The sequence below is a fragment of the Barbus barbus genome, assembly GCF_936440315.1.
Source record: "Barbus barbus genome assembly, chromosome: 7".
In the NCBI taxonomy this organism is placed as follows: Eukaryota; Metazoa; Chordata; class Actinopteri; order Cypriniformes; family Cyprinidae; genus Barbus; species Barbus barbus.
In genome coordinates, this window is record NC_136735.1 from 38,095,416 (window position 1) to 38,107,630 (window position 12,215).

The window sequence follows — 12,215 nt, forward strand, 5'->3', positions numbered from 1 at the left end:
ACAACTGCGAGATATATATTCAGAATTCTGAAAAAGCTCAGAATTGAGAGATAAAAAGTCTTACTCTTTATTTCAGTATTTTATTCCATGCTGGAAACAAAAAAAAATAAATAAAAAAAGGAAAATGTAAACTCAGAATTCTGACCAAAAAAATAAATAAAAAAAATTGCAAGAGATAAATTTGCTTTTGTGGGGAATTTTTTCTCTCTCGCAACTACTTGTTTATAACTTAAAATTGCAAGACACAGATTCAAAGTTCAGAAAAAAATTAGAGATAATAAAATTTAAAAAATAGCAATTACCTTTTTTTTATTCTGTGGCAGAAATATGCTTCATGTACAAACTTCAACATAATATGCAAAGAAATCCTGTTTATTTGTCTTTCGTACTGGTCTTCAACATTTCCACACTCACACATAACTGCACATCTGATAAAACAATGCATGATCGCTCTACAGCATCATAACCTTTCCAGAATAGCAGAAGACGCCTGATAAGTGAACGCCAGGCCCCTCACAGCAGCAGATATTAATCAGGTGTCTATTAAAGCATTCTGCACCACATCCTGGTCTCGAGAAGAGTGTTTTTCTTCATTTGTGCTGATGCTGCAGCTTCTCAGACACGCTACACCCGTCTGGGGTTGAAGAACTTCCCGGCGTAGCGTCCGTGATTGTGGATGTCGAACGGGCTCAGGACTTTGCGGATGCCTAGCATGTTGGAGCGGGCGATTGTCTGGAAGGTCCAGGGGTTCTGGTTGTTTGTGGCCCGTTTGGTCTGTTCCTCATACAGCGCCGCCAGACTCTCCCTGCTCACCACCTACACCACAAACACATAATACAGACAGAACCGCTGATCTGCGCTCAATCACATCTCAGCACACACACATTAAAACCACTGGCTTAGAATCAGATACTTAAGGTCAGGAATCGGATATTTGTTGTAAAATTTAAATTTCAATTCCATCTGCACATCTTTTATGCAAGTGGTGAAAAGGGCTGTTAAAAATGTATTTGTCTTTGAATCATTCATTCAAGAGATTCGTTCAAAAACACTGATTCATCCAGTAATGAAACGAGTCAATCTTGAGTGAGTCATTGAATCATTCCATTCACAAATTCCAAGAGATTTTTAGTTCTCTAATATTTTTTCTTCAGAATTGTGAGAGAACTACAACCTTATATTTAAAACAAGTCTCAATGTATCGCTACCCAATGATAACGATACCCAACCCTATACCAGAGGGTTAAGCACACAAAACAAACACTCAACCGGTTATTGCCACATCGTTTGGGAGGAAAACAGATTATGAAAATTCATAAAGAGGACGTTAGAAACTAAATGCACTCAGAACAAACCTTGGCTGGAAAGGGAAGCTTCTTGGCCACTTCTTTGAGCACGGCCTCCACCTCTCCCAGCTCCACACGACCTCCGACCTCCACCACCAGACGCCCGCATTTGACCGGAGTCACGTAGTGGTCGATGGCGCCCTTCCCGCCGCCCATGCGCTGACCCAGGCCCTTCCTCGTGATGGGTTTATACGGGGCTTTGATGCGCCACACTGCAAACGTGCGGCTGGGATCCATGCGGCGGTTGATGGTGAGCCTCATCATCTCCATGTGACCCCAGTGAAGATACCCTCCTCCCAGAGCCTACACACACACACACACACACACACACACGTCTTCATTTCAAATCTGTTTTATTAGCATTTTCAGTCACAGTTGTAGAATGGTACATCATAGAAAGAAACGTATAGAGACAGAGCGCATTTAGGCCCCCGGGGGGGAAAACAATCCAACGCTCTCCATTGACCCTGTATTGCAGGAAGCTGCCGATTACCTTTCCCTCCAGTGGGTGCTGTTCTCAGAGTAATGTGACACGTTGCGCTCTACTTTTGTGTCTTTAAATGTTCATTTTTTCGTGTCGACAGCTTATAAAAATGCAGTTCTATTTTTTTAGCTTGTTTGCTGTGCACCTCGTCACACAGCAGCTTTTAGACATTGTTCTGTTTTTTGTTATAAGTCAGAAATGACCAGGAGGCAGCTTCCTGCAATACAGAGTCAATGGAGAGCGTTGGATTGTTTTCGGCCCCCAGGGGGCGTGGCCTAAATGTGCTCTGTCTCAACAGATAGTTCCGGTCCTTGATTCTGATTGGTTGAGCCATGTTCAAAGCCATTGTAAATTACAAAGTAACAGACCTTTGTTTACATTTGTGTGTTGCTCGGCAACCACTTTGTTGCAACCTCAACCATTTCTGAGGAACTACATTGTTTGGCGGAAGAATAATGTTTTTATTAATACCATTTTATTCTGTGAAACCTTACTAGGTATATGGAATAACCGTTTTATAAAAGCAATAAGCCCGTGAAGCCGTGGTTTACAGTGTCGTTCCTAACAACACCCCTTAGCTGTTATAAATTCACTGTAAACCACGGCTTCTTGGGGCTTCTTGCTTTAGTAAACCATAGGAAACGGTCCATTATTGATCTCTCCCACAAACCTTCCCCTCATTTCCACTGCTGTTTAGTCTTGTGACTGTGCTTTAAAGCGCTGTTTGTCTTCATGAATACGAGAACCGAGGGAATGTTTATGGGAACTCAAGGTTTATGGGATGATGTTGTGAATCAGTTTGGTATAACAGTGCTGAATTTGTGCTGGTCAGACGAAGTCTTAGCATTGAAAATAAACTCTGTCTCCTGCTTCTGGCTTCTTGGCTGATAGAAGACGGTTCAGAAAGTTTGGGGTGTTCTGGATACCAGACAAGACTTGCTGTTAACAGGTTTGGGGTATTAGACTGCTGACTAGTTGTTCTGTTACCAGACAAAACAGATATTTTCTGACAGGATCTGGCGTCCGGAGCCGGATCTTCATTTTCTGGTGTGGAGGCATGATCTAACACTAAACACTGACCACGATCCCGTACTGCCCGTCGCTGAAGGTATTGTCGCTTTTGGCCGGTCCCTGGATGTCACGCAGCTTCTTCATCTCCTTCTTCGCTTGTTTCAAGTTGGGGACCTTTTCCAGGAACTTCAGCTTGGGCTTGTCTGGCAGAACCACGTCTGCATGAGAGAAAACCACAGCGGAAGTCTCACACTCGAGTCTATACCACACTATATAACACCAAAAAAGGGTTTATACAGCATTGTCAATTTGTATATTGATCTTCCCCATTTACTTATTCTATTTTTATTCTTTTATTATCTGTGTTTTGTTGCATTGTGGAAGCTTCCTCGCATGTGTAAACATACCTGGCAATAAAACTAATTCTGATTCAAAACTACCTTTATTAAAACCAAAATATGGCTTAGTGCAATTATCAAAACGCAAATCAATCTGAAAGCTGTCACTGGTTTGCTGGAAGGGTTCGGCCAGCATGCATGCATGAAGCGGAGCTGCGAGGTGTATCTGTATAAAGCATCAGTACCACTGAAGTCTGGGGGCACTTCATAAGTCCTCAATCCTGCTGACAGCAGCTTCAGCTTCTTCTGAACAACATCTGCATTAACACAAACATGTCAGACATTCCACAGCACCAGATATCACATGTGACAAGCACTCTGGAGATGATAATAATCATCTAAAGCAGACAGAAGGAAGAGTTCAATCAGAATCAGAAGCATCATTATTTCCTGACTCACCCGGATGACTTGATGCCCGGACAAACCCCAGAGACGCGCGCTTCAGTGCTGAGAACATGGCTGATTATAGAATTTAATTCTATACACAAACGCTATCAATCTTCATTTCTTCTCGGTTGTGATTCACAGCAGAACCTCTCGGGTCCACAAGGTCGCTGCCATGTTTGATCAACATCCGGTCCGTCGGTGAAATTCAGCCGGAAACAGATCCGCGCGTCACGAGTTCCGCCTTAATTAGATTTTTACTCCAGATGGTTGTAGTTTGAACATTTAAATAACTCCGCAAATCATTGACAAATAAATACACCTTAGTACTTCTGCAGAGTTTAACTATTTAAAATTATAATGTAAATTATATACAAAATGCATTATCTACTAAACGAGACATTCACCCAAAAAAGCTAATTAGGCATATTTATACTATTTTAAGATTTAGTACGCTAAACATCTGAAGCCACGCCCTCATGTCAATCAGAAACACCTGTCACGTGATCACTGATTGCACACGTGTTAGCAGTCAGGAACCACATCAGGTACAACTACAGCTCGACTAGCTGCTGATCTTTATTAGTGTTTATACATTTATAAAACAAATGAGTTAAGAATTTAAATCTCTTTCTGTGATGAATGATTGATTACAAAATATATATTAAACACACACCACCAGTCAAATATTTACAATAATGATGTTTTGAAACAAGTCTCACCAAGGCAGCATTTATTTGATCAAAAATACAGTAAAAATTGTGAAATATTATTTCTAATTAAAAGAGCTGTTTTCTATTTGAATATGTGTTAAACTAATTTATTTCTGTATTTCCAGCATCATTACTCCAGTCTTCAGAGTGACATGATCTTCAGAAATCATAATAATATGCTGATGTACTGCTCAACAAACATTTCTGATTATTATCAATGCATTTTGAATCATTTTTGTGGAAACCATGATATACTACCATTCAAAAGTTTGGGGTAAGTTTTTTTTTAAGAAATTACTACTTTTATTGATCAAAAGTGAGAGTAAAGACATTTATAATGTTACAAAAGATTTCTATTTCAAATAAATGCTGTTCTTTTGAACTTTCTATTCATCTGTGAATCCTGAAAAATAAATGTATCACAGTTTCCACAAAAATATTGAGCAGCACAACTGTGTTCAACATTGATAATAATCAGAAATGTTTGTTGAGCAGTAAATCAGTATATTATTATGATTTCTGAAGATCATGTGACACTGAAGACTGCAGTAATGATGCTGAAATCACAGAAATATATTACACTTTAACACATATTCACACAGAAAACAGCTGTTTTAATTAGAAATAATATTTCACAATATTACTGTATTTTTTATCAAATAAATGCAGCTTTGGTGAGCAAATCTTACTACATAAGCATTTTTCTGCATATTCATATCTCAGGTCCTATATGATGTTGGAAAGCTCAGACCCGAGCCCGATTCAATCTGACTTTCCGTACTCGTTTTCCGAAGACGGTCACCTGCGGCACAGAATGACCTCTGAACCCTACAAATTCACCTTCAGACTCGATGACGTCCGTGCAACCGATCGGGAACATCACAACCTCTGCCACTACATCACCCAGCACGTCTACCAGCTCCTAGAGAGGAGGTTTGGCCTTCTTAGGGTGCATCTGGAGGAGGACGGATTTGTGTTCATGAGTCCAGGAGCGCTGGATCATCCCGGGAGTCTCCTGGTTCTGATCCAGGACCGAGGAACGATGCGGAGCGGCGTGTGGAGCTGGAAGCTTTCGGCTCACGAGGGACTGGAGCGAGGCAGTCAGATCCCATATCTGCGCTGGGCCACGCTGGAGTCGCGTGCCGTGATTATTATGAACCCTAACGAGGGTGGGAAGGCTCTAGAACATCACCTGCATCTGGTTTGGGAACGCTTGGTTTCTCTGAGCTCCGCTGAGCATATATTTGTGGCCGCTCATGGATACGGAGGCCTGGGTTTTGTTGATCTTCTGTGCCATAATCCAGATGAGATCCAGCGGCGAGTGAAGGCCGTGGCTTTCTTGGATTCGTCTCACAGTCTTTGGCATCAGCCATTGGGACAAGCCGGACGCGACTGGCTAAAATCCCACTCCAGAACTTGGATTCTCAGCAGCAAGCCTCTCAATCGCTCCGTCGGATCGCTGAAGGCCGGATCTCCGCAGATCTCCGCAGGGACTCGGTGTCACGACTCTGTCCCCGCCGCCTGCATGGAGTCTGTGTTTCGCTTCTTCAGCAAAAGCGTCAAACCTAAAGCCACGCCGACGCCGTTTGAAATCATCACCAGGAGCAAAAGCCGCAAAAACAACTCAATCTGATCACACTAATGAACTGACCTGAAGGCTCAAATGTGAAATAAATAAATAAATAAGACTTTGCATCAAAATGATCATTTCTGTCTTATAATAAAAAAAAAAGTATAATAATAATTTAGGAATAGATCACCCCAAAATTTAAATATCCTCACTCTTAGGCTCTCTGAGATCAGGATGAGTTTGTTTCTTCATCAGGTTTGTAGAAATGTGTCTCTGCATCAGTGTCTCAGCAATGGATGCTCTGCAGTGAATGGGTGCCGTCAGAATCAGAGTCCAAACAGCTGATAAAAACATCACAATAATCCACACCCCTCCAGTCCATCAGTTAACATCTGGAGAAGACTAAAGCTCAAACACATCCAGCATTAAGATGTTTTAACTCAAATACGAGTCTATAATCCATAATAACGCTTCCTCCAGTGAAAAAGTGTTCTGGTCTGAATCAGGAGAGAAATCTGCACAGATGCCAAAACAGTCCAGAAGAGCTCTAAACAAATATGTGGCTGGATTTTGATGTGAGAGACGACAGGAGATATATTAACTGGGGGAAGTGTTATGTATTATGGCTTTTATCTTCTCCAGATGATAACTGATGGACTGGAGTGGTGTGGATTATTGTGATGTTTTTATCAGCTGTTTGGACTCTTATTCTGACGGCACCCATTCACTGCAGAGCATCCATTGCTGAGACACTGATACAGAGACACATTTCTACAAACCTGATGAAGAAACAAACTCATCCTGATCTCAGATCAACACATTTTAATTTCTGGCAGAACTATTTCTTTAAACACATTTAAGAGTAGTTAAATGTCTAGTTAGTCATTGTTTTATGGAAGTGCAAATGGTTGAATGGCACCATCAGTGTTATTAAACTTCTAGAAGTCAGTGTAAAATCAATAAACTTTACTCTGAAAACACTACAGAAAAACTTCACAATACACAGAATAAGTACATCAGATTGTTTCCACGGGAAACTCTACATTCTGACAAAGCATTTATAAGCTGACTTTAACTAGTCTCTCCATCAGAAGATGTGTTGTCGGGTCAAACTCAGTGCTAGATGTCACGGTACAGCAGATCATATTTAGGGATGTTTCTCGGGTCGATTGGGCTTCGGACGATTAGTTTTCCTCTCATGGCACCTCGATAGATCACTTCAATCAGATCCATGAAGTCCTGCTTGGTTTTGAAGCTTCCCACAAACTTGCTATGATCTGGAGATCTGAATGGAAATAAATTAAATCAGTTCAGCTACACTCAAATATCAAGGAAGCAATTAAAGAGCAAATGATGTCACGATTGCTATGAAATATTACGAAATAAGAGTCTTCTGCATTAAATATATCTTTCTTGTTTATGAACACTTGTATGGAAACATCCGTTTCAGCAGAAGTTCATTTTAGCTTAACCTCTCACTTTAACCACATATCCTGTGTTTGCAAAAGAATATCCTGTTTCCTTTGGGTAAGAGCCAGATGTTTAATAGTAAAAGCTTGCATTAAATACACACTTGATATACTAGGCAACAAAACAATAGTTGTTGTAAACCCACATATAAAGTTATATGCAATATTATACATGTGAAAGAGGCATATTGATCAACACGCACCCGTAGTCCACCTTCATGTGCTGTCCGTTGAAGAAGAACACTGTTGAGGGAATGAAGCTGATGTCGAAGTATCGGGTATAAACCGGCGCTGTGTCCACATCCACCAGATAAATACTGGCCATGTTACTCAGATCATGAGCCGTCTTTGACAGCTGTCAATCACAGACAGACAGATTTAACCATATTCAACACAGCTGTGCTCAGAATTACTTCAGTGAAAGCATACAATTGTTTTCAGGTTTCTTCGATGAATAGAAAGTTCAGAAGAACAGCATTATCTGAAATAGAAATCTTATGAATATCTTTATCAGCAATTTTGATAAATTTACTGCGTCCTTGCTAAATAAAACCCTTAATTTCTATCATTTCTATCCCAGAAAAAAAGTATAGAGGTTATAATGATATAAAAGCTATTTATTTCAGATGAATGCTGATCTTTGTATTCATCAAAGAATCCGGAAATTATTAATATATTTTTAAATATTGATAATAAATGTTTGTTGATCAGTAAATCAGTATATTATAATGATTTCTGAAGATCATGTGACACTGAAGACTGCAGTAATGATGCTGGAAATACAGCTGCAGATCACAGAAATAAATTACACTTTAACACATATTCACATAGAAAACACCTGATTTAAATATTAATAATATTTCAGAATTTTTACTGTATTTTTGATCAAATAAATGCAGCCTTCCTGAGACTTGTTTCAAAAACATCATTATTATAAATATTTGACTGGTGGTGTGTCTGTTTAATATATATTTTGTAATCAATCATTCATCACAGAAAGAGATTTAAATTCTTAACACATTTGTTTATAAATTTATCAACACAATAAACACTAATAAAGATTCTGAGGACTTTCACAATATTACCGCTTTTGATGATTTTGGATCAAATATTAATAACTCACAATCTCGTCCAGCTGTAAACACACAGAATCTTCATCTCTGCCGAAACGCAGCACTAACACCTTCTCAGCGACGGATTTAACAGCGTCGTCGATGTCTCTTTTACTCGACAGCTTATGGAGGAAGAAGCTCATGACGCTTTCACTCAATTCAGTCTGAAACACAAACACAATCAGCTCAGGATGTTTACTAGTGTGTGGTGTACCGCTATATATGATCCGGCTAGAAACGCTATCAATAGTTCCTACACTGCGTGCGCAACTCAACTTAAATATGTTATTACTGTTAGTGATATTACGTGTTTTACTATTTTAAATCACACAACAAAACTTCAAACGTTAAAGAATTCAAACATCTTTAAAAATATTTAATAACAGACGGTCCATTAAAAGGCGAAGGCAGATTTCCGCACGGTCAGCTATTATTGTTGCACACCGACATCCACATGACAGCAGCGTGTGTCCTTCTGAGTGAACAAACAGAAATACAGCTGGCATGGTGTGTTGATTTTACTCATAATGTGTGTGAATATGATTATAGATGTAGAGGAGACCGGGGCTAGTTGTCACATGTAACTCTCGAGTTTGATTCATAAATGCTTGACTTCTCTGGCAGACTAAAATTAGACTTTTGGGTTATTACTGTTGTGTATTAGTGTGTTTATGCTTTTGCTGTTTATGATTGAAAATATTTCTCATATGTCTTTAATATTTAGCAAATATTTGGTCTTTAAAATGAGCTTCTCCATTAATGCAGGTTGATAACATGCTGTAATTCAGTCCCTGGTCAAAAACAAAGGAGATATTCAGTATCTTTTATTTTGTCTGATTCATATGTTAATAGAAAAAACACCGCAATATGGTAATATATTCAAGCAACCTGAACTCAAAATACAAAAATAAGAAATTATATTTCGCATAAAGACCTTAAAGTCTGTTTTATCATGACAAACACATTTTATATATATATATATATATATATAGTGACTTAATGCATGCAATAAAAAAATATAATAATATAATCAATGTGTAATATATTTATATAAATTGTGACTTTTAAAATATGCAAAATATTTTTAAAAAATTAAAACTAACAAATAAACTATATATTTATATATAAGTATCATGGAATAATGTTTTTTTTTTATAAAAAATCATGATATTTATTTATTTATTAGTGCTGTCAAATGATTAATCGCATCCAAAATGTTTTTGTTTACGTAATATGTGTGCGTACTCTGCATATTTATGTATATATAAATACACACACATGCCTGTATATATTTTGAAAATATTTACATGCATATGTATATTCATATAATATTTATATTTAATAAATAAAAATCTTAAATATATATGTGTTTGTATTTATATATACATAATAAATAAACAGTACACAAACATTATGTAAACAAACTTATTTTGAAAGCGATTAATCATTTGACAGCACTAATATTTATATAAACGGTGATTTTTGAAAGTATACAAATTCAGCATGAAGCAAATATACACGTTTTTTAATAATTGAATGTTTGTGTAGAAATGAAACTGTAAATGTCCCAGCTAGTCCTGTATCACGGCTCTGTCCTGCACCTGCTGTGTGTTTCTGCAGGTGTTTCTGTGACGCTGCAGCTGATCATGCTCCTGCGCTCGTGTTCGCTGGCTCTGAGATGCAGAAATCCACGCATCTCCATCAGAGCCTTCAGCTCCAGCCGCAGCGCCGGGAGAGATGCTTCAGAAGACGCTCTGGATCTGGACGGCTGGAAGACGGTGATGAGATCTCAAGCACTGCGGGAGGAGAGCGAGGGTCCGAGTCGCTCAGCGCTGGACGATAACCGCGAGCTGGTGGAGATGTGGCATCAGGCGGGGAAGTTCGTTCCCAAGAACATCACAGACGAGCAGCTAGAGGATCTCTCTCGGCTCGCAACCAGATCCGCCAAGAAGAAGTACCTCAAGTTCCTGGCCATTAAAGAGTCACACAAGATCTGCAAGAAGGAGAAGCAGGAGAGGAAGAAATCCGAGAGGGAAGCGCAAATTGTGACTTTTAAAGTATGCAAAAATTTTAAAAGCTATTAAATAAACTATAAATGTGTCCCTGGAGCACAAAAGCAGTCATGAGTAACACAGGTATATCTGTAGCAATAGACAACAATACATTGTATGGATCAAAATTATACATTTCTCTTTTATGACAAAAATCATTAGGATATTAAGATCATGTTCCATCAAGATATTTAGTAAATTTCCTACCATAAATATATCAAAACTTCATTTTTGATTAGTAATATGCATTACTAAGAACTATGGAAAGCTTATTTTTATGTCTTGAAAAGGAACATTTAAAAGTTGTAATAATATGTTCACGTTTAAAAGGAGAATGTGAAGGAAGGAGAGCAAGAGGAACCTAAGAACACCTTCCTCCTGCGGTTCTGGAGCAGCTCGGCGGATCGAGTCCAGAGCTGGAGAGCGGCGCAGGCCATGCGCTTCGGTCAGCCGCTGGTGTACGATATGAGCTACGAGCATCACATGAGCCGCCGCGAGCTGGAGAACACCGCCGCGCAGCTGATGGAGAGCGAGGGCTGGAACCGCCGCGCCACAGACCCCTTCCACCTGCACTTCTGCGGCCTGCAACCGGACGGAGCGTATCTGCGCGAGCTGCGCAGACGATACGGATCTCAGACGTGGGACCAACTGCTGATCACGGCCACCGAGCGAACGCACCTGGAGATGTTTCCTCAGCAGGATCTGGTGTATCTGACCGCCGATTCCAAGCAGGTTCTGCAGGTAGGCATGTGACGGTAACACATTTTCATTTTAATTGCAGAAGAATTTACCACGGTATTGAAATTTAGTTGCAAAAAAGTGTCAAAAGTTTACATACCCCTTTCAGAATCATACGAGTCATTTTACTTGTAAATGCATCTTAATTCCAGAATTTTGTAGATATTTATACAAGAAAACAAGACACAAATACTAAGGAAGAAAATCATTTTTTGCTGTGTTTAGTACTGACCTGAATAAGATATTCCACATAAAAGATGTTTACATATAGTCCACAAGAGAAAATAAGTTGAATTAATAAAAATGACCCCGTTCAAAAGTTTACATCCCCTTGATTCTTAATACTGTGTTGTTACCTGAACGATCCACAGCTGTGTTTTTTTTGTTTAGTGACAGTTAATATCATAAGAGATCATATTTTTTCATTTAGTACTGTTCTTCGGAAGCTACAGAAGATACTTACATGTTTCCCAGAAGACAAAATAAGTTAAATTTACCCTGATCTTCAAATTTAAACAGTTACTTTAGAAACGTAAATGTAATCAATTACATTAATAAAGTACTACTTATGACATTTTAGATAGGGTAACTTGTAATCTGTAACCTGTTACATTTCCAAAGTAACCTTCCCAACACTGCGTGCATGTTCATTATTACCTGCAGGAGTTTGATCACAGTAAGGTGTACATCATCGGAGCGATGGTGGACCGCTCCATTCACTCCGGCGTCTCTCTGGCCAACGCTAAACGCCTGCGACTGACCACAGCACGCCTGCCTCTGGACGAGCATCTGGACTGGGAGTGTGGAGCCAAGAACCTGACCCTGGACCAGATGATGCGCATCCTGATCACGCTGAAGGACACGGGCAGCTGGGAGAAAGCGCTGGAGTTCGTGCCGAAGAGGAAACACGCCGGCTTCACGAGAGTCACAAAGAGTCGA

The 12,215-nt window shown here is 39.4% G+C and overlaps 4 protein-coding genes across 4 annotated transcripts in view; 2 read left to right on the forward strand and 2 right to left on the reverse strand.

Annotated features, from left to right (window-relative positions):
- Positions 1-356: 356 nt before the first annotated feature.
- Positions 357-3,843, reverse strand: LOC306872108 (large ribosomal subunit protein uL16m-like). Its single transcript, XM_079420506.1, has 5 exons — positions 3,639-3,843; positions 3,425-3,496; positions 2,911-3,059; positions 1,356-1,649; positions 357-816 (listed from the first exon to the last, which is right to left on the reverse strand). Exons 1-5 carry the CDS (start codon positions 3,694-3,696, stop codon positions 625-627), a joined length of 765 nt encoding a protein of 254 aa, XP_079276632.1. The 5' UTR covers positions 3,697-3,843; the 3' UTR covers positions 357-624.
- A 303-nt stretch (positions 3,844-4,146) lies between these two features.
- On the forward strand, positions 4,147-6,033 carry LOC306872109 (cotranscriptional regulator ARB2A homolog). The gene is made up of 2 exons (XM_079420507.1): positions 4,147-4,171; positions 5,060-6,033. The coding sequence occupies exon 2, from the start codon at positions 5,067-5,069 to the stop codon at positions 5,967-5,969; it is 903 nt and encodes a 300-aa protein (XP_079276633.1). The 5' UTR covers positions 4,147-4,171; positions 5,060-5,066; the 3' UTR covers positions 5,970-6,033.
- A 681-nt stretch (positions 6,034-6,714) lies between these two features.
- Positions 6,715-8,693, reverse strand: LOC306872172 (thioredoxin-like protein 4B). Its single transcript, XM_079420617.1, has 3 exons — positions 8,499-8,693; positions 7,579-7,730; positions 6,715-7,191 (listed from the first exon to the last, which is right to left on the reverse strand). Exons 1-3 carry the CDS (start codon positions 8,628-8,630, stop codon positions 7,026-7,028), a joined length of 450 nt encoding a protein of 149 aa, XP_079276743.1. The 5' UTR covers positions 8,631-8,693; the 3' UTR covers positions 6,715-7,025.
- A 229-nt stretch (positions 8,694-8,922) lies between these two features.
- LOC306872448 (tRNA methyltransferase 10 homolog C-like) overlaps positions 8,923-12,215 on the forward strand; it is a 3,594-nt gene continuing 301 nt past the window's right edge. Inside the window, exons 1-4 of the mRNA XM_079421008.1 lie at positions 8,923-8,994; positions 10,108-10,544; positions 10,869-11,279; positions 11,940-12,215. The exon at positions 11,940-12,215 is cut by the window's right edge and continues 301 nt beyond it. Of these exons, the coding sequence (XP_079277134.1) occupies positions 10,134-10,544; positions 10,869-11,279; positions 11,940-12,215 (1,098 nt within the window). The 5' untranslated portion in view covers positions 8,923-8,994; positions 10,108-10,133. The remainder of the gene's footprint in view (positions 8,995-10,107; positions 10,545-10,868; positions 11,280-11,939) is intronic.

Excerpts from the sequence above, each read along its gene's own strand:
- LOC306872109 (XM_079420507.1), top strand. The coding sequence starts at position 5,067 with ATGATGTTGGAAAGCTCAGACCCGAGCCCGATTCAATCTGACTTTCCG.
- LOC306872108 (XM_079420506.1), bottom strand. The coding sequence starts at position 3,696 with ATGTTCTCAGCACTGAAGCGCGCGTCTCTGGGGTTTGTCCGGGCATCA. Across the intron at positions 3,497-3,638 it reads CCGGGCATCAAGTCATCCGG|ATGTTGTTCAGAAGAAGCTG; the intron begins GTGAGTCAGGAA and ends GTGTTAATGCAG. Across the intron at positions 3,060-3,424 it reads AGTGCCCCCAGACTTCAGTG|ACGTGGTTCTGCCAGACAAG; the intron begins GTACTGATGCTT and ends TCTCTCATGCAG.
- LOC306872172 (XM_079420617.1), bottom strand. The coding sequence starts at position 8,630 with ATGAGCTTCTTCCTCCATAAGCTGTCGAGTAAAAGAGACATCGACGAC. Across the intron at positions 7,731-8,498 it reads GTTTACAGCTGGACGAGATT|CTGTCAAAGACGGCTCATGA; the intron begins GTGAGTTATTAA and ends TGTGATTGACAG. Across the intron at positions 7,192-7,578 it reads CACATGAAGGTGGACTACGG|ATCTCCAGATCATAGCAAGT; the intron begins GTGCGTGTTGAT and ends ATTTCCATTCAG.